This window comes from Oncorhynchus mykiss, chromosome 26, assembly GCF_013265735.2.
Source record: "Oncorhynchus mykiss isolate Arlee chromosome 26, USDA_OmykA_1.1, whole genome shotgun sequence".
Classification (NCBI taxonomy): domain Eukaryota; kingdom Metazoa; phylum Chordata; class Actinopteri; order Salmoniformes; family Salmonidae; genus Oncorhynchus; species Oncorhynchus mykiss.
In genome coordinates this window covers 25,357,415-25,377,982 of record NC_048590.1, presented here as the reverse complement: position 1 = coordinate 25,377,982, position 20,568 = coordinate 25,357,415, and the positions used below count along the sequence as shown (strand labels likewise).

Below are 20,568 nucleotides of genomic sequence, written 5' to 3'. Positions count from 1 at the left end.
AATGTCTTTCCAATATACCAGAATACTCATCATAAACATATTCTGCATCCTCAATGCTGTACATTCAAGCTCTTCTACATAACAAATATTTGACAGAGATTAGATTGATAGTACTCTGAATTCTGTGAAAATAACTTTCAATGGTGTAACATCCCCTCCTGCAAACCAGAAGAAAATTACAACAGGACGTGTGCATATTAATTATATTGAATATAGCAAAACAATCTTTATAATCAAATAAAAATAGTTTCCTATACATAACTCAAGTTTTTTTTAAAACATTTAGCACTCAGTAACACTTGGTATATTGTTTTAACTAGGATACTTAAGCAGATTGTCCCATTAGTTGCATAGTACAGGCGAGTGCAGTGTACTGACTGCACCAGTTGGTGTTGAGTGCAATATTTATCTATCTAGCACACAGGTCAAGCACTCAATGGCTGCGTTTAAACAGGCAGCCCAATTCTGATATTCTTTCTGCTAAATTGGTCTTTGGACCAATCATGCCAGAACTTTCCACCGCAGCTCTTTTTCAAAGCTGATGTGATTGGTCAAAAGACCAATTAGTGAAAAAAATATCAGAATTGGGTCGCTTGTGTAAACACCGCCAGACTGACACACACTTCCACATTAAGTCTGCACTGATAAACAGCAACTAGCAAACACACTTATCTTTAGCCACACATGTAAGGGCTCGAGTGATGAGAATCACCCATTCTAATGCCTGACAACACAGACAGAATTCTTCAAAATGTTTAGTGTACTGACAATGTACTGCTTGATTTAAAAATCAGAAGATACCAAAACACTAACATACGGGTGGGTAAATTTACAATTTGCTGAGTGAGAGTGATCCAAATGTAACAACAGGTAGGTGACTTGTCTGTTCAGATCGCCTATCGTATGCATGTCCCTGTGAGTATCTAGTAACTACTATATGTAGTAGGCAGAGGATCAAGTAGGTTATTGTGTACAGCATTGTCAGGAGGTAGTGGTTAACCTCAGTGACACCATGGGATGTAATGTTACCTCTAACACACAGGACAAGATTGACCAGTTCTCATTGCTGTAACATTACAGTAAAAACAGTGCCATTTTGTAACCCTTTAACATATAACACTTTTTTGGGGAAAAAGCATTGAAAGGCAGCCTGACATGAGTAAGTGCTAATTTCCCTATACAATTTAAAGCATTAATTCACATACAAGTAAACCATGTAGTGTCAAAGCCACAGACAAGGGTTTGAGGTTAGACCCAAGATTAATACCAAGGATTTGCAACAGAAACAGGGAATTTTAGGAAGATGTATTAAAAATGCCAATCAATATATCTAAAGTTAGGGAATGTTCAGGTTTGTTTTCAAAGGGCTTACTTTGAAAGGGAATTGGAGCAAGACAAGTTTGCGGGAAAAACTTTGGCGTTCAAACCGCTCTAGGACATTTGTTGTATGCATATCAATTTTCTATGTTTAAATATACCTGGGAGAGGTATGCCAAAGAGGACAACAAGACAGTGACCTTCTCCATCAGGTGAAGGAGCATAGTGCATGTCCAGAGACTAATCACCCTGCACCTGTCTATTCAGAGGGGCTGCAGCATGGTTAGCATTTCATCTAGATCCAAAATAACACAGAGGTCAACCTTTGGGGTGACAGAGAGCCCTGCTTGGACAGTGGCTAAGGCTTAGGATGACTTCAGTCCATGCTTAAGGTTAGTTAGGGTGTAGAGAGCACTGCATAAACAGTGGCTAGGCGTTTAAAGTGTTAGGGGGGTTCCATGCTTAGACAGTGGTAGGGTTTGGGTAACAAGAGGCCTTCCTTGACTTAAACAGTGGCTAAGGTCAGGTTAACAGAGGTCCAGTCTTTAAACACAGAGCTGCAGGGTCAGCCAGGTCACAGCACTAAGTGCCCTCCTCACTGCACGGAGCACGACGGGGCCTCAGCGCAGCAGCAGGCTGAGGAACCCATGGCTTTAGGGGGAATGAGGTCCAGGTCCTCGTCGTCAGGAATCTCATCCAGCCGGTATCCATCCTGCAGCAGCTGCCTGCTCAGGTCTGGGTGTACCTGCACAGAGAGGTCAACAGGTCAGCCGTGGAATGACAATTCAAAAAGGTATGCGGACAGGAGGTGTAAGAAAAATGTGTGAGGAGAATATAAATTGTAGGTGGATTTCAGATTTTCTTTTTTACATTGTATATACTTGTATTGAATCTTGTTTAAATATGAATAGATGTGCAGTTGACTATAAGGGCAACTATTTTATATAAAAACTGAACCCTGTTCCTGATAGAGAGCACTGCTGCTCAACGAACAAGCCTTTCTATGTAGAAGCATGGTCTGAGTATAGTATACACTCTTTCACACTGGGCACACTCACCTCAGCTGAAGAATATCCCGAGGAATACTGCTCGACATCTAGCTCATCATCACTGCAAGGTCAAGACAAGATAATGTCATTAGGAAAACTCTTAGGCTGGGATTCAATCCGATCTCAGATTTGGACAATGTGCCACTTAAAGGTCATTTACAATTGAGTCAACATATGCAGCGTTTACCATAAATGTGTTCTATGCAAACGTGGGAAAATTGCTTTTTAAAATGTGCATTGCTGACCAGGCGCACTTGGATTGAATTCCAGCCCTATACGGGCTCCCGAGTGGCACAGCGGTCTAAGGCACTGCATCTGAGTGGAGAGGCATCACCACAGACCCTGATTCGATTCCAGGCTGAATCACATCCAGCTGTGATTGGGAGTCCCATAGGGCGGCACACAATTGGCCCAGCGTCGTCCGGGTTTGGCCGAGGTAGGCCGTCATTGTTAATAAGAATTTGTTCTGACTTGCCTGGTTAAATAAAAAACTTTGTAAAAAAAACAATCTCTAAAGACCCTGTCTGCAGTTAGTAGTGCCTTGCCAATAGTGTTTGCCAGAGAAAGTACTTCTGAACAGAGGCCATAATTTGCACAATGTCAGACATCCACCAGGGTGTGGTCCCTAAATCCCAGCGCGCCGAACGATTGGCAGATCAACATTCGGCGCCATATGTGTGTAGTCCTTTACCTGTCTGAATCCAATGCTACCAGTGTCTCTTCAGCGTGCTGACTCAAAGCAGCATAGCCTTTGTTGAACTTCACACTTCTACAAGAGGAACAAGAGAAACTTGAATTGTAACAGCTCGAATACCTCAAATTCCATGTTTGTAGGCGTCCAATGATACACACCTACAAACATACATCTCTTACCTCTTTCCTCCTTGCCTGGGTTGTTGCATCACTGGACCCCCTGAGGTAAGGCCTTTTTTCTTCATTGCTTTACGGGCCATCTCACGGTGTTTCTCTAAAGCCAGGATTCAGTCACATGCAGAAGAACACTTTAAATAAAAACATAGGCTATGACACTGAAACACTGAATCATCACAAGGCTTTAAACAGGAATTGTGTCAATCTAGGGCCAGGGATGTGCTTACGTAGTTTCATGTGAATGGCTGGGGCTTTGGACATGATGTAGGGTCCCCTCTTCTCCAAAGGTCTGATGCCCCCATCTGTAGCCCTTGGTCTTGAGCTGCTGCCATTGCCCGGACCCTTGACATGTGAAAATCAGGAATGTATGAAATGTCATGGCGGATTGGCGGATTCTGTTACAAATAGAGGATCCCTGGAAGACAACTACAGAAAACAGCCTTGCCCTTAATGCTGCTACACAACTACAAATTAGCCCTGCCATTAGCCTCTCATTTGACTCAAAAAGATAACTAGCCAAGTATATTGCCACCAATTTAGAAAATGATCCATTTTTTTATAAATGTTTTGCTCCATGAAGTAATCCAACAATATTTACGCCGCCATTTTGTCTATTTAAAATCTTCTCACATTGTTTGTCACAGGTGAGTGCCATCATGATCATGACACTTCCCAAAGTGCTGCATGTCATGACTCACCAGTGTCGCTCAATGAGAGAAGGTTTTTAATTGACAAGATGGTGGCATTAACATTGTTGGATTACTTCATGGAGAAAAACATTTATTTTAATAACTGATCATTTTCAAAATTCAAACGAATCACCTGCAACTGGTCACACCCGAATCAAGACCATAAAAAGTGTTATCAAATACAGGTTAGTTCAAATCTATGCTGGCGGTTTGTATAGGGCTATCCAGTAAAGGACACCCAAAATATTTGGTTATATCATAAAAATACCAGTGTTCTGTTTGGATTCAGTCGTGTCATTAACTTTGTGAAACTCTTCCGTTTCAATTGCTACCATAGCTATGCTTTTCATATTTCTTCTGCAAGAAACATTTCAATTTAGCCATTTCCATATAGCAATGGAGGCTGCTGAGTGGAGGACGGCTCATAATAACGCTTGGAATCTGCCCGCTTTTATCCACTCAGAGACTAAGTCCCCAACCCAACCTCCACATCCTGAGTGATGCCCCCAGCCCGAGTCCGGCCGTCCCTGCTTGGACTCTGAGTGCCCCCAGCCTTGGGGGAGGCCTCATCGTGCACCTGGTGACCTTTTGACTTCTATAGCAAGTCCCAACCTGACTGACAATCCCACCAGAAGACGGGCCTGGCGGATGGGCGACCACCACCTAGCCCCCTACCTATCCAGAGCCCAATGTCAATGTCTTCTACCCACCTGCCTGTTCTCTCTCACACTCTATGTCTGGCCTCTGGCCCAGACAAAAGCTTGGATCGAGGGCTGACTATCAATAGATCGCAGTAAGTGAGCTGCTCTGCTACGTATGAAACCCTGACCCAGAATCAGGTCATCTACGAGTGATTTAGCACCAGGTTCCCCACAAACATGCGGTGCATCAGGAGAGGGGCAGCAACTTATCCGGCTGCACCCCAACCTCGTGACGAACGGCTCTACTCACCTGTCAAAAGAGGAAGGCTAACCTGGGCCAACCGAAGATCTGTGGCGCTACGGTATCGTTACGTTTAGGGGGGGATTCTGATTTAGAGGCGTTCAGTCATAATCCCACAGATGGTAGCTTCGCATCACTGGCTCCTCAGCCAAGCACGTACACCAAATGTCTGAACCTGCGGTTCCTCTCATATTGAGCAGGATTACTATTTCAACAACATATCATCAGTAGCGTAAAACTAAACTGTCTCACGATGGTCCCTATTAGTGGGTGAATAATCCAACACTTGGTGAATTCTGCTTCACAATGATAGGAAGAGCTGACATCGAAAGATCAAAAAGCGACATCGCTATGAACTTTTCAAACTGAAAATCAAGATCAAGCGAGCTTTTGCCCTCCCTAAGCTCACCTGCGTTACCGTTTGACAGGTGTACCGCCCCAGTCAAACTCCCCACCTGCCACTGTCCCTGGAGCGGGTCACACCCGGCGCGAGCACCCAGGGCTCGCCTCCCCAAGTAAGTGAAAAAACGACTAGAGTAGTGGTATTTCACCGGCGGCAAAGGCCTCCCACTTACTCTACACCTCTCATGTCTCTTCACAGTGCCAGACTAGAGTCAAGTCTTCACTTTGACATGCCGGACCCAACCTCCCCCCCGCCGGCCAACGGACACCACCCGGACGAACACCCACATACAGCTCCTTGCGAGACCACGCACGAGAAACCATGAGATGGGCCGCACAACTAACTTCCAATGATGGCGAGAGGAGGGCCTCCCTAATCTTCTACATTTGCAGTCACTGTACATAGATTTTGACTGTATGTTTGTTTATGTGTAACTCTGTGTTGTTGTTTATGTCGCACTGCTTTGCTTTATCTTGGCCAGGTCGCAGTTGGAAATGAGAATTTGTTCTCAACTGGCCTACCTGGTTAAATAAAGGTGGAATAAAAAGATAAAATAAAAAAGGGCGACAGAGCGACTGCTCCCCCAGCCGCGGCTCGAGCCCAGCCCCGCTTCGCACCCCAGCCCCGCTTCGCACCCCAGCCACGGCTCGAGCCCAGCCCGCTTCGCACCCCAGCCACGGCTCGAGCCCAGCCCCGCTTCACACCCCAGCCCCGCTTCACACCCCAGGCCCGCTTCACACCCCAGCCCCGCTTCGCACCCCAGCCCCGCTTCGCACCCCAGCCACGGCTCGAGCCCAGCCCCGCTTCGCACCCCAGCCCCGCTTCGCACCCCAGCCCAACTGACCCAGCCCTAAGAGCCAATCCTTACCCCGAAATTACGGATCTTTTTTGCCAACTTTCCTTACCTACATTGTTATAACATGCCAGAGGCTGTTCACCTTTGAGACCTGCTGTGGATATGGGTACGGCCCACCTTTGAGATTTACACCCTCGCCCCCAGATTTTCAAGGGCCAGGGAGAGCTCATCAGACGCCGCCGAAACCGCAACGCTTTCCAGGGCTTGGGTCCCTCTCCCGGGGCGAACGCATTCCAGGTGCTTTGCCCTTCACAAAAAAAAGAGAACTCTCACCAGGGATCCCGACAGTTTCTCTGGGGACCGGTCCCATTACCGCACTGGATGCCTCGCGGCACCCGTCTCCGCCAGTCCGTGGACAAGTAGTTTGCGGTCAGTGTGTCACATTACTATTGAGCTATTGAAATTATAAAGTTTGAAAAACTAATGTAAAAACATGTGAGATGAAAATGGACAAACTAAAGTGTGTGCAATGTGTAGGTCTGCTGAGTGTACATTTTGAACCTTGTTTCAAGTCACATGACCAAGGAGCTATTGAAAAAAAAATATTATAATAATATTAAATAGTGCAAGATGTAAAAAATTAAAAAGCGTGTGCAATGTGTGTCTATGCCATCGGGTTAGCTAGAACCTGTTTTTAACGTTTTAGGAGTAATGGTTAAAGAGCTATTGAAATTTGAAAAATTAGATTTGTCACTATGTTGACTGCTAACTGCTGTTGGAGGTAAGGAAAACTACAGGCGAATATCCAACCTGAATCTGGTTTACCCCGGTTGCAATATAGCCATATTCCCACGAGTGTAACGGGTTAACGGAATAGTTAATATTATACAAGACGTTTTGAAATATAAAAAAAAAACATATTGGTGTGTATTCTACGCAGTTGAACATACCCTCTTTTTAATATTTGTCAGTGTACCTAAACAAGTTGCTGGATAGGGCAAGTAGCCAAGCTGATAAGAGCGTTGGGCCAGTAACAAAAAGGTCGCTGGTTCGAATGCCCGAGGCGACTAGGTGGAAAATATGTCGATGTGCCCTTGAGCAAGGCACTTATCCAGAGCAATTATGGTTAAGAGCGTCTTCTAAATGACAGATTTAAATAACGTTCTCAATATCTGGTGTACAATCTGTAGCTAACATGGTTAACTTACAAACTTTGCTAACGTTAGCAGTAAACAGTAAATAACAAGCCAAGTAACGTTATACGCTGAGAGAATGGTAGCAAGGTTGGCTGTCATTTGAAAACAGAGTTGCCAGAAATCAGATTGCGTGTTATTGGTTAGCTAGCTAGCCAAAACATAGTTACCGGCGTCAAAACTTGGGATTCGGGCACAGCAGCAAGGAGAGTATCCCTCTCCTGTTCCTCCATAATGTTGTTCATGTTGGTGGGAATGTTCACGCTTTATACGCTAAAACAGGCATGTTGACTGTATTTCCAACCATCCATGAAAGGATGTCTTATCGCTGCTGTCTTTTCCTCCTGCTAGCTAGTCTAAGGACCACTTCCGCTTCCTGTCAACAGAAGCCTTGGACTACTTTCACCGTCCTTCCTTCATCCCTACCCCATGACATCAGAAACCACAAGGTGGGAGAACTTCAGTGGTAGCAAACAGGTAACAAACTTTCTGGTGATAGTATTACCAATATCAAATTCTGTCTGATTATTGCAATATTCAACAAAAGGGGCCACCTAACTGGGCTAGTGCAAAATTACATTTTGGCTAGCACCTATTGATGAAGGTAACTTCTTCCCGGGGACCATTTTGTTAAGAGCCCCGACGCTTGCGGTAAAGTTTTGGAAATAACGTATGTTCATTCATTATAGGTGTGAAATTATTTTGAGAAAACAAAATGTTAAATTACCACACACCTTTAGGGTTAGTGTTCCAAACGGCCGTATCACAGCACTTCAGGAAGACGACCACCAGTGCTAATTAGCTATCTAGCATGTGTAACGTTAACGGAGGAAGCACGCAACATATGGCTATTTGCAAATCTGCTAGTTGAGGTTAGTGTTTTAAGATTATTTATCGCTAAAATGAGAGAAGGGCCATATTTCGAAAACCGGCCCACAAGCAATCATTGACGTTTTTTTTAACAGCCAGCCGTGTGCGCAGTTTAACCGCTGAACACCATACACTACGGGAAGAAGGGTTTGAGAGCTTGTGCAAAACCTGACAGAATTACAAGACCCCTCTGCATTGAATCAAAGTGAATGCTGACCAAACCCATTGTTGGAATTAATCCCTTTGTCCTCAACTTTCTTGAACTACCATCTTACATCAGTTTTGACCCAGCAGTGTTATGACATGCATCAAAGTACATACTACTAGTTAGGTTAAATGTTTGGGTCTGCCATATGTTCATGTAAACATAAGATTGTTGTATGTCAGTGGTCTGAAAAGCCCATAATTGATTTAATTGAGAAAAGGTTTGTTTAGAAATTAAACATTGTAACCCATTAATTCAAAAGGTGTCTACACGCCAGTAAATCAAGCTTACCATTGAGACAGCAGCGTCAATAGATATTGCTTTATTAAATCCATAATTTTGTACACAACAGGAGAGTGGATTAAATCAACATCATACAGACACCAGGACAAGGCAGAGACTTGAAGAGAAGTGGTTCATCTCGTTGGCCACCAGATGACCTGATGGGAAATGAAAAGGAAACATTTAATTAGTTGATTTAAAAATGAAGAGAACTGAAGGGCCCGAAGATGCAACATGCCTTTCCCAAAAGACCATGCAGAGAGAACATTCGCTTATCGTGTCGTTGAGGCATGTGTCAATACTGATAGGATCAAAAGAAAGGCAGCGCTGCTCTCAGGCCAGCTTTCTCCATTGACATCTTACCTTAAAGCTGCAGTATGTAACTTTCTGGGCAACCAGACCAAGTTCACATAGAAATGGGTTATAGATGTCACTCATTGTAAGCAAGCCTAAGATGCGGTAGATCTGTTATGTGCGCTATTTCTATGCTTCCAGTTCAAGTTTAGTTTTAGTGTCTTGGTTTTGTACACCAGCTTCACATTGATATGGAAAAGTTATTTCAGAGCAGTACAATGATTCTCTACACAATGACTGCTTGTTTTATCCAACTGAAATTAGGCAAACTAGAATTTTAGCAACCAGGAAATGGAGGAGCGATTTTTCTGCACATTGCACCTTTAACATTAGAATTATTCCACAATACTGATGCTGTATCAGCTCCTAGAGATTATCACCTATGGCTGCTAATATTGAGGCAGCTTACCCTATAATGCACAAAATAAAACTCAATTGAATAAACATAACTAATTTAAATATAGGCCTATGTAGCCTATACTTTGGATAGGCTATTTGCTTTTTAATGCAGTCATCATCCTTTGCTTGTTTAATATTTGCAGAGACATTGGCAACTTTATTTGTATTCAACTTCGTTGTGAAGTTATGGGGTCACAGACTGAAACATCTTGATTCTATGTTTAGTGGGGATCTGTCTAACATTTAACGATGCACTTCGCTGTTCTACAAATGGTCTGAGGCAGTTGGTAAATAACATGCGTTTAAGTGCAACTTTAGGAACAAAGGTTTTGGGACACGGCTCAGATTTAACAATGCTCCTACAAAGGTTGTAACAATGAACTTAGCCTTAAGATGCTTTTGAGAAACTGGGCCCAGAGCATTCACTTTTCAATGTGTAAGCACTCACCCAGAGGATGTCTATAATTTGTCCATGCCCAGATCCTCAGGTGTGGAGATACCCAGCTCAATCAGAGTGGGCTGCAGTTCTTGAATCAGGTATGGGTAGATATCTTTGTGGGGGCCAGATTTGTCCTGTTACAGAGAGAGGATGATGAAGTTCACCATAGGGAATATTACAAAAAAGGCATACAGGTTGAATATTGTGTACCATTCTATACGTTTCCTAAAATACGAATATATTATGTGAATAAATTCAAAGGAAATTAAATCAAAATTATTTTACATGTTAAACCCAATTTCACAAAAAAGTGACATATACAGAACAAAAATAAACACTATGTGAAGTGTTGGTCCCATGAGCTGAAATAAGATCCCAGAAATGTTCCATATGCAAAGAGTATATTTTTCTCAAATGTTTATATTTTGTTAGTGAGCATTTCTCCAAGATATGCCACAACTGTCCGGTGGATGGACTATCAAGAAACTGATTAAACAGCATGATCGTTACACAGGTGCACCTTGTGCTGGGGATAAAAGGCCACTCAAATGTGCAGTTGTCACAACACAATAATGCCACCGATGTCTCAAGTTGAGGGAGCATGATATTGGCATGCTGAATGCAGGAATGTCAACCAGAGCTGTTGCCAGAAAATGTAATGTTAATTTCTCTATATACAGTGGGGCAAAAAAGTATTTAGTCAGCCACCAATTGTGCAAGTTCTCCCACTTAAAAAGATGAGGCCTGTAATTTATAATAGGTACACTTCAACTATGACAGACAATGAGGGAAAAAAATCCAGAAAATCACATTGTAGGATTTTTAATGAATTTATCTGCAAATAAAAGTCTGATTTGGTGGGCCTATGCCCACCCATATTGTGCCCATGCCGAGTCATGTGAAATCCATAGATTATGGCCTAATTTCACTTTAAATTGACTGATTTCCTTATATGAACTGTAACTCGTTAAATGTTGCGTTTGTTCAGTATAGCATAAAAATAGATTATGCTGTGAACCTTCCAGCTAGTCTAGTTAAATAACAGGTAACAAAAAATAGTTGGCTACGTTGAAAGGGTGAGGAATTGGTACACCTACTAATTAAGGAGTTTGACTGTTCTTTTTGTACAGCTAGGTGGCTCATGTGAGGATTAAAGTCTGCTTCCACCAAATACAAGAAATAGCCCAAACCCTAAAAGTCAATAGTATGAATACTGGTTCCCCTGAAATATGCAAAGCTACTGGAATCTTCAAAAATGTGCTTTTGGTGGATTTGTCTGAATGGAAGTCATTTAAATGTACGCTCATGTGGAAGCTAGGTGAATTGCAATAGGCCCACCTAATCAGAATGAGTTCTCCCCCACAAAAGGGAATGTTGCGTTTTACATTTTTGTTCAGTATATTGACATTTTCAGAAATTACAATGCAAAAATTGTACATGTAGCTCCTTTTAACCAAATGGCATAAATTGAAATGTAAAGAGATTTTCCATTTTGACATACGATATAAAAGCAGCGAGTATATCCACACTTATGTAGTTCTGTCCTTGAGCGGTTGTCTTCTAATGTTCTGTATTGTGTCATGTGTGGACCCTAGGTGGAGTAGCTGCTGCTACAGCTAATGGGGATCCTAATACAGTCGGAAAGTATTCAGAACCCTTGACTTTTTTCAATTACATTAGTCTTATTCTTAGACCCCCCCCCCCCCAAATCTACATGCAATACCCCATAATGGAAAAGCAAAAACAGGTTTTTACAAATGTTTGGGTTTATCTGTGTGTGTATATGTGTGTATATATATATATATATATATATATATATATATATATATATATACACACACACACACACACATTTACATAAGTATTCAGACCCTTTACTCAGTACTTTGTTGAAACACCTTTTGGCAGTGATTACAGCCTCGATTCTTCTTGGGTATGAAGCGACAAGCTTTGCACACCTGTATTTGGGGAGTTTCTCCCATTCCTCTTTGCAGATCCTCTTGAGTTCTGTCAGGTTGGATGGGGAGCGTCGCTGCACAGCAACTTTCAGGTCTCTCCAGAGATGTTTGATCAGGTTCAAGTCTGGGCTCTGGCTAGGCCACTCAAGGACATTCAGAGACTTGTCCCGAAGCCAAGTACAATTCCTTCGACCTCATGGCTTGGTTTGACATGCACTGTCAACTAGGACCTTATATAGGCTGGTGCGTGTGCTTTTCCAAATCATGTCCAATCAATTGAATTTACCACAGGTGGACTCCAATCAAGTTATAGAAACATCAAGGATGATCATTGGAAACATGAGCTCAATTTCAAGTCTCATAGCAAAGGGTCTGAATAGGTATGTTTTATTAGTACATTTGCAGAAACATTTAAACCTGTTTTCGCTTTGTCATTATTGTGTGTAGATTGAGGGGCGAAATAATGTAATCAATTTTAGAATAAGGCCAACATTACAATGTGGGAAAAGTCAAGGGGTCTGAACACTTCCCGACTGCACTGTAAAATACCAAAAATACATATGTTTATTTTATTGAGATATGTAGTAGGGGAAGCTGTGTAGCTCACCTTGACTGCCTCGAGGATGCGGATGGCACTGGCCAAGTCATTCAACCTTCGGCAAGCACGAAGAGCTGAGTCGAGGATTTTGGGTTCAGGTACCAGGTCGTAGCCAATTAATGTGTTCATGCCTATGGGATTCAAGCATACTGTTAACTTTTTTTAATCCGGCTATCCGTTAGTCTCCAACTCAAGGACTGAAAGAAAATGACAGACCGGTCGGCAAAAGTGCAAACTTATTTTCAATCATCTTTAGAAGATCACCTTTCTTCAGCTCCCAGGCATCAATGTCTGGCTTGCTGAAATAAGTGACCCAACGGGCATCGAACTCCTCATCTGTCTCCACCTTGGCATGGGAGTAGCATCGGGAGGCCAAAGGAGCTGCAACATAGAAAATAAATTAATTCTAGATTATATAGGTCGACTATTCATAGATGCTTGGCTGAAAAAAAAATACACACCCTTCCATTCTCATGAAAAAGCAGGTGATCCATAACCTACACCTTCTGTCAGATAAGATTTTTGCAGCCCAGTATGTTTTGAGTACTTTGCCTGTGTACTACACCAAGATCTATTCTAGGGGAAACTGACCTTTGACATATAATTGCAATATCCCCTTAGCTTGCAGGGAAGGAATGTATATTTACAGCAATCTGGTTAACTGGGCCAGAGGTCAATAACAAGACACTCAGTTTATTTTCACAGCACAAATCTAGCCATAACTGAGCGTACAGATCTCAAGAGCAGTCGATGGTGTAGGACATGACCATACACTGGTTTGACCGCAAGGTCTAGAATTGCTGCGCATTGTTGTGCACTTGTGATTCCCTCGAAAAACTGAAGCGTGGGTCATCACAAGGACACATGCTAAAGTTTACTAGCTGTCTCATGGAATCTATACATTTACACTGGATATGACAAATTTATGAACGTGATGTCACTACACTAAGGGCACCAATAAATGTTAAATGTCCATAAATGTCCATCAAATGAAAATCAATGTCACCCTGACGCAAACAGTCCCATTGACTTAGCTTTAAGCTAGCTACATACAGCGAATACCATCTGTGTAGGACCACAATACACAACTTAACAGTATTTGTGACTTAATATACTTACCGCAATGCATTGAATTAGCCTAATAGTGTAAACTATGTCGAGTTTTGTGAGACTACCTTAACGTTACATACCATTTACGACTAACGTTAGCTAGCTTTATGGCTATTTGCGATGGACAACTGGTTAACACGAAAGGCAAACAATTGTATGAATAAATAGACCATTTAATAGGCTTTGCCGTCAGTCTTACCCGAGTAACATGGTCGTATCCGCGCTAAACTCCGTACCCCAGAGGTTGAAAGTCGAACAACTGCTCTGAACATCTTGCCGACCGGTGAGAATCAGTGGCTAACTGTCGTATGCTAAGGAACAGATTCAGAGGGACATCGAAAAGGGAAGCAATTGCGCCTGCGCAAAACCGCAGGGCCTACGTGCTAGGAGACAACCGCGCGAGTGAGGTAGGCTGTTAGTCTCACCTTGAAGGTCTATCAACAACTGCCAGTTGGAAATATATGCATACAATGCACATATACCTTAAGGTAATGCATTCATATAATTACACACTACTATGGTGGTGTTAACCTGCCTAACGCAGTAAATAAACTGGGGAACACTTCTCTCTTTTTAGCTAGGCTACATTACCCACTGATAATTGGGGCATTCGAACGCAGCTCTAGGCTGGGTTTGCCAAAAGCATCGTAACACTTATCTTAATTCTATAGAAACCAAATGGTCGAAAGATTAAATTGGTTAAATTACATTACACACAAATCATTGGATGAAGGAAGGGGGAGTTTTGTTAAGAGCTGTGAAGCTAGGTCTGAACATTAAAGGAAAATTCCACCCAAAACTATTTTGGTATGCGTAATTAGTCCATTGTTGAGTCCCAACATGCTTTGCTTGTCAACAATGGACTAATGAAACAAATGCCAAAATACAGTTTTTGGGTGGAGTTTTCTTTTTAACAAGGAAACCCCTATTGGACTCCCGAGTGGCGCAACGATCTAAAGGTCTGCATCTCAGTGCTAGAGGCGTCACTATAGACCCTGGTTCAATTCCAGGCTGTATCACAACCGGCCGTGATTGGGAGTCCCATAGCGCAGCGCACAATTGGCCCAGCGTCGTTAGTGTTTGGCAGGGGTAGGCCGTCATTGTAAATAAGAATTTGTTAAAGGACTTGCCTAGTTAAATAAAAACATTTAAACAATGCATTGCATGCAGTATGGTTTGGGAAGCATACAAACTCTTTCCAATCAGTGAGAAATCATTTTCGAAAAACAAAGGTTAAATTGATACACACCTTTTTATAGTGTTAGTGTTCCCAGACGGCCATATGTCCATGTTACTGCGCTTGTGTACGGAAACAGGGAAGAAAGATTGGACGACCTTTGCTAATTAGCTATCTGAACACCTGTGTGTAAACGGACAGCCTGGTCTCATTGACTAGAGGTAAAATAGTACATCAAATCCGGGACACTCTAATTAGTATATGTTATGTTTGGTATGTTTACATGAGACAAAAGGTTACGTAAGGCAAATGAAATGAGGATGGGTTTAGGATTTGCGCTAATTAGCAACTACTTAGCATGTTAGCTAACCTTAACTCTAACCCTAACTCCTAGCCTAGCTAAGGTTACTGTTAGCTACCAAGCGAATGTTAGCCACAAATTTTAATTTGTAACATATCATACAAATTGCAATTTGTAACATATCATATGAAATGTAAGGTCCTTGGACTAAGGAGTAACGTTAGAGTCCAATATTGGGCTTGGGCCTGTCATGCCAAATAGTGTCCCCCCTACGTCACAATAGGATTCGATGAGTTCTAGCTTGCAACATTCTGACCGGATTATGTAATAAACCAAAGCGTCCGTTATTATGCTGGTTGCTTGGCTCTATTTGACCTTGTAGGAGGATGTGGGAAGTTATATTGAGTGTTGCCAACTTAGCGACCTTGTCGCTATATTTAGCGAGTATTTAGACCCCTCTAGCGACACATTTTCAAAAAAATCGACTAGCGACAAATCTAGTGACTTTTTCTGCTGTTGTTGGAGACTTTTGAAGACTGACGTGAAAGCACGCATCGTTCTTACTCTTCTCAACGAGCAGCAGGTGCTGCCGTGGGCCCCACGAGAAACTCCTGGGGATAGGGACTGACAATGCCTCTGTTATGACGGGGATTAACAATGGGGTCCATAAAGTGCTGAAGGAGGAGTATGGCCTCAAAGATCTGGTTCTTATTCGCTGTGTGCGCCACTCTCTGCAGCTTGCTGTAAGTCATGCTTCCAATGACGCCATCCCTCTTAGTGTGGGGTACTTGGTACGAGAGACTTATAACTGGTTTTCAGTGTCTCCAAAGTGCAGGGAGGCCTACAAGGCCATATATGAGACCATCAACTGTGGGGGGAAACCTTTACAGATAACCAAGTTGTGTGCCACATGTTGGCTCTCCATTGAACCCGCGGTTTCACGCATTTTGGACCAGTGGGTGGAGCTTTGGCTGCATTTCGCAGTCACCAAGTCCAGTGAACACTGCAACATGGCTGAGGTTTTATACTCCATGTACAGTAAACACTGCTACATGGCTGAGGTTTTATACTCCATGTACAGTAAACACTGCTACATGGCTGAGGTTTTATACTCCATGTACAGTGAACACTGCAACATGGCTGAGGTTTTATACTCCATGTACAGTAAACACTGCTACATGGCTGAGGTTTTATACTCCATGTACAGTAAACACTGCTACATGGCTGAGGTTTTATACTCCATGTACAGTGAACACTGCAACATGGCTGAGGTTTTATACTCCATGTACAGTAAACACTGCTACATGGCTGAGGTTTTATACTCCATGTACAGTGAACACTGCTACATGGCTGAGGTTTTATACTCCATGTACAGTGAACACTGCAACATGGCTGAGGTTTTATACTCCATGTACAGTGAACACTGCTACATGGCTGAGGTTTTATACTCCATGTACAGTAAACACTGCTACATGGCTGAGGTTTTATACTCCATGTAAAGTGAACACTGCAACATGGCTGAGGTTTTATACTCCATGTACAGTGAACACTGCAACATGGCTGAGGTTTTATACTCCATGTACAGTGAACACTGCAACATGGCTGAGGTTTTATATGTACAGTAAACACTGCAACATGGCTGAGGTTTTATACTCCATGTACAGTGAACACTGCAACATGGCTGAGGTTTTATACTCCATGTACAGTAAACACTGCTACATGACTGAGGTTTTATACTCCATGTACAGTAAACACTGCAACATGGCTGAGGTTTTATACTCCATGTACAGTAAACACTGCTACATGGCTGAGGTTTTATACTCCATGTACAGTAAACACTGCTACATGGCTGAGGTTTTATATGTACAGTGAACACTGCTACATGGCTGAGGTTTTATACTCCATGTACAGTAAACACTGCTACATGGCTGAGGTTTTATACTCCATGTACAGTGAACACTGCAACATGGCTGAGGTTTTATACTCCATGTACAGTAAACACTGCAACATGGCTGAGGTTTTATACTCCATGTACAGTAAACACTGCAACATGGCTGAGGTTTTATACTCCATGTACAGTGAACACTGCTACATGGCTGAGGTTTTATACTCCATGTACAGTAAACACTGCAACATGGCTGAGGTTTTATACTCCATGTACAGTGAACACTGCTACATGGCTGAGGTTTTATACTCCATGTACAGTGAACACTGCTACATGGCTGAGGTTTTATACTCCATGTACAGTGAACACTGCTACATGGCTGAGGTTTTATACTCCATGTAAAGTGAACACTGCAACATGGCTGAGGTTTTATACTCCATGTACAGTAAACACTGCAACATGGCTGAGGTTTTATACTCCATGTACAGTAAACACTGCAACATGGCTGAGGTTTTATACTCCATGTACAGTGAACACTGCAACATGGCTGAGGTTTTATATGTACAGTGAACACTGCAACATGGCTGAGGTTTTATATGTACAGGGATCCTTAAAACATATTGGATCTGACTTTTTTGAAGTCAGTGCTGGGTGAGGTACAGTAGTGCTGGGTGAGGTACAGTAGTGCTGGGTGAGGTACAGTAGTGCTGGGTGAGGTGCAGTAGTGCTGGGTGAGGTGCAGTAGTGCTGGGTGAGGTGCAGTAGTGCTGGGTGAGGTACAGTAGTGCTGGGTGAGGTACAGTAGTGCTGGGTGAGGTACAGTTGGCCATCAAGGCTTTTGAGGGAGAGCTAGTAGATCCTCTTAAGCTACTTGACAGCTTGGTAAGCCTGATCAAGTCTGTGAGCTGAATCCACTGGCAAATGTTGATGTACTCAAAGGGCCAATAGATGGATACATCAGTCCCAAACCGTACCTTGGTTACCTTTTTTGAGTCTGAGGCAGCTGAGCTCCACCTTGCGCCTGAGGATGAAACAATGTCCAAAAGCGCCGTGTAGCCTTCACCATCCCCATTACTAATGAGTTTAGGGTGAGACTGCCGGACAATATTGAAGCATTGCAGTACATGTCAGTTTTCAATGTGGAGGAAACTCTAAAGCACAATAAGAGCCCTGGAGAATAGCCAAGCTCCTTGGCTACTCCCCTACAGAGATAGACAAGATTGTCCAGCAATGGCGTGCCATCCATCTTAGTAAATGGAATGAGAAAAAAACACACTGGGCTTCTGGAGTGAGATTTGGAAGTTCAGGGATGCAGCTGATATCAACCCATTTCAAGAACTTGCCATGGCTGCTGTGTCTGTGTTGTCCTTGCCACACTCAAATGCTGAAGTCGAGAGAGTATTCAGCCAGATGAGTGTGGTAAAAAGCAAACTTAGAAATCAGATGTCCTTGCAGACCCTTAATTCCATCCTGTACATTCGATATGGACTGAAACTGTCTGGTGAGGCTTGCTATGAGCACCAGCTGCCTGATAATGTTTTGCAGTTTTGGGGGCACATCAGCTGCTCACTCATTTAAGTCAGCTCCCTCAGTTGCTGAACCTGCCTTGACCAAAATTACGATGACCCACTCTTTCTGTGAGCCAGCACAGTGTGTGTGTGTGTGTGTGTGTGTGTGTGTGTGGAGGGGGTATGGAGAAGAAAATAAACTGAATTAGGGCCAGACTAGTTACCATAATTTTCTCACATTGCCATTGCCAGTTTTTTATATTGTCTCTTTTTGGTCCATTTAGATTGTATACAATTTTTTTATTTTTTTATTGTCATATCAGAGAGCACACAATGTTTCAATATATCACTTTTTGCCTAAAGGTCAGTATCCTGTCTAGCATGCCAGACGTTTGAGAAGGCAAAGACTGGCACCGGAGTTGAAGCCCATCAAAGTTGTTTCAACATGGCACATGATCGGTAAGTGTTCCAATTAAAATTTTGCCCTGATAAGTTGTTTTGTAATGGTTACTTTATTTGGCAGTTCAATATCATAGAATGTGTGTGTCAGTATCCTTACAATTACAAAAATCTGCACACTGTATGACAGATATGGGTAAGAATAAGGTCATCTTCTCTCTAACATTTTAAATGTTATGGGTGGACCTCATCAGACCCTTCACGAAATCCAGGAATGGCATCAGCTGGTGTCTGACGGTGACCGATCACTTTACCAAGTCGGTGGAGGCAATACCCATTAAGGTCAGTAAAGGAAGAGTACGTGCTTAACTCTAAATTCCCTTCTGTAACCCGTTAAAAATGATGCTTGGAACCAAAAATAAATGTTTTGTATGATACCCATCAAGGACGAGACTAGCGAGGCCGCCTCCAAGGCGATGGTGGACTATCTTCAACACCCACGGTTCTCCTGAGGTCATGACTTCGGTCTCCTGACTGAGGTCATGAACGGTGGAACAAGGTACGGATGTTATAGGTTATGTTCTGCCACCAATGGTTTGTTTTATTTATTTTTTACAATTTGTTTTTCCATGGTACATAATCAGACATATTTCAATATCTTACATTGTCAATAGATATCGCTTTCTTACCCCCTCCTCCAGGTTTGGTAAATGGACCAACCAGACCCTCAAGACTGCCATGGGAAAGCCCCTTGATACCAGGAAGGGTGGGAGAACAACCTGAAGGTAATTCTCTTTGCACACAACAGCAGACGGGAGCCGCAGCTGTTGACTGAGGTAAACAATGCAATTGTATATACAATTATTGCATATACTGTAGTATTTCAAATTTGTGATTGACTTAGTGTTGTTGTTTGTCTATTGCTATTTTTGTATAACGATCTTTCAGACCACTGAAACCCCACCTGAAGTGGGGGAAGTTGTCGAACCAGATTAGAACGCCTTGGAGGACCACCTTCAGGCACGGACTGAGAAGGAAGTGGAGGTTTTTGACCAGGTAAATATGATTACCCGTTGTTAATTTATTTTTTTAACACTGCACTAATCCATCACATTTTCTCACAGTGAAGTGTAACCTGTGTGTTTGCTTGTTTACGTCTGTCTCCTACCCTGTTCCTTTTAACTCTGCTCCTGTTCTCCAGCAGCTAGAGGTTCTGCCCAACACCCAGACGTGGACCCACCTGATGTCCCCCATTACCAACCATCCTCCAACTTTTCTTTACATCATCTACACTGTTGTTGTCATTATCTGCTAAGAAAGTTTCCTTGCTCTATCATACTGGACACATAATATGTGAGATACACAGATGAACTAAAAACACTAGCACTGTAAACACACAGAACAAAGAGAGCAGCAGTGCCTGGACTTTGCCGTCTCCCTCTTCAAGTCCCCCTTCTGAGACTGGCTGCCTGTTGAGAACAAGTGACAGACAGAATTCCACACACCATAATTCAGTATTTTAGTCTATGATTGCCATGTAAGTGTACAGAAAATCTGTGAAAATAAATGAATGACACAACTGTACCAAAAACTATCAAAGTTTGTATTCAAATCTTAAATATTGCCAGGTTGTTTTTCACAGCTGTTTCACAAGGTGTTCATTATTGTAAGCTGTAAGGTATCCTTTGATGGTATTTATTTGTTCTACATGATTCATTGTTGTATCCGAGGACAATACAATAGATTGAAGAAAAAAAAGGATCATAATAGAGGACTACGGAAATGATATTATTTCAGCGTAGATAGGGGGAGTGCAGGTTAAAA

General features: G+C 42.6%; 2 protein-coding genes and 1 long non-coding RNA gene across 9 annotated transcripts; 1 reads left to right on the top strand and 2 right to left on the bottom strand.

Moving 5' to 3' along the window:
* Nucleotides 1-186: 186 nt before the first annotated feature.
* On the bottom strand, nucleotides 187-7,624 carry fam219b (family with sequence similarity 219 member B). The gene is made up of 6 exons (XM_021586140.2): nucleotides 7,430-7,624; nucleotides 3,464-3,578; nucleotides 3,240-3,333; nucleotides 3,058-3,135; nucleotides 2,376-2,427; nucleotides 187-2,062 (listed from the first exon to the last, which is right to left on the bottom strand). The coding sequence occupies exons 1-6, from the start codon at nucleotides 7,502-7,504 to the stop codon at nucleotides 1,913-1,915; spliced, it is 564 nt and encodes a 187-aa protein (XP_021441815.1). The 5' UTR covers nucleotides 7,505-7,624; the 3' UTR covers nucleotides 187-1,912.
* LOC110506497 lies at nucleotides 7,610-20,343 on the top strand. 7 transcript variants are annotated; one of them, XR_005039785.1, is made up of 7 exons: nucleotides 13,837-13,962; nucleotides 18,709-18,804; nucleotides 18,935-19,086; nucleotides 19,191-19,303; nucleotides 19,446-19,580; nucleotides 19,693-19,800; nucleotides 19,946-20,343. It is a non-coding gene; the product is annotated as an uncharacterized LOC110506497 (long non-coding RNA). The 7 variants fall into 7 exon arrangements; XR_002470984.2 differs by lacking the exon at nucleotides 13,837-13,962 and adding an exon at nucleotides 7,610-7,736 and having other exon boundaries at nucleotides 18,999-19,086; nucleotides 19,446-19,800; XR_005039783.1 differs by lacking the exon at nucleotides 13,837-13,962 and adding an exon at nucleotides 7,610-7,736 and having other exon boundaries at nucleotides 19,446-19,800.
* Nucleotides 8,641-13,957, bottom strand: LOC110506495 (cytochrome c oxidase subunit 5A, mitochondrial). Its single transcript, XM_021586142.2, has 5 exons — nucleotides 13,674-13,957; nucleotides 12,629-12,745; nucleotides 12,374-12,495; nucleotides 9,818-9,942; nucleotides 8,641-8,774 (listed from the first exon to the last, which is right to left on the bottom strand). The coding sequence occupies exons 1-4, from the start codon at nucleotides 13,744-13,746 to the stop codon at nucleotides 9,829-9,831; spliced, it is 426 nt and encodes a 141-aa protein (XP_021441817.1). The 5' UTR covers nucleotides 13,747-13,957; the 3' UTR covers nucleotides 8,641-8,774; nucleotides 9,818-9,828.
* Nucleotides 20,344-20,568: the final 225 nt, after the last annotated feature.

Coding starts and splice junctions, on each gene's coding strand:
- LOC110506495 (XM_021586142.2), bottom strand. CDS start 13,746: ATGTTCAGAGCAGTTGTTCGACTTTCAACCTCTGGGGTACGGAGTTTA. Junction 12,496..12,628: donor TGCCTGGGAGCTGAAGAAAG/GTGATCTTCTAA, acceptor TGAATCCCATAG/GCATGAACACATTAATTGGC. Junction 9,943..12,373: donor GCATCCTCGAGGCAGTCAAG/GTGAGCTACACA, acceptor TCTCTGTAACAG/GACAAATCTGGCCCCCACAA.
- fam219b (XM_021586140.2), bottom strand. CDS start 7,504: ATGAACAACATTATGGAGGAACAGGAGAGGGATACTCTCCTTGCTGCT. Junction 3,334..3,463: donor AGCCATTCACATGAAACTAC/GTAAGCACATCC, acceptor TCCTGGCTTTAG/AGAAACACCGTGAGATGGCC. Junction 2,063..2,375: donor CGGGATATTCTTCAGCTGAG/GTGAGTGTGCCC, acceptor CTCTCTGTGCAG/GTACACCCAGACCTGAGCAG.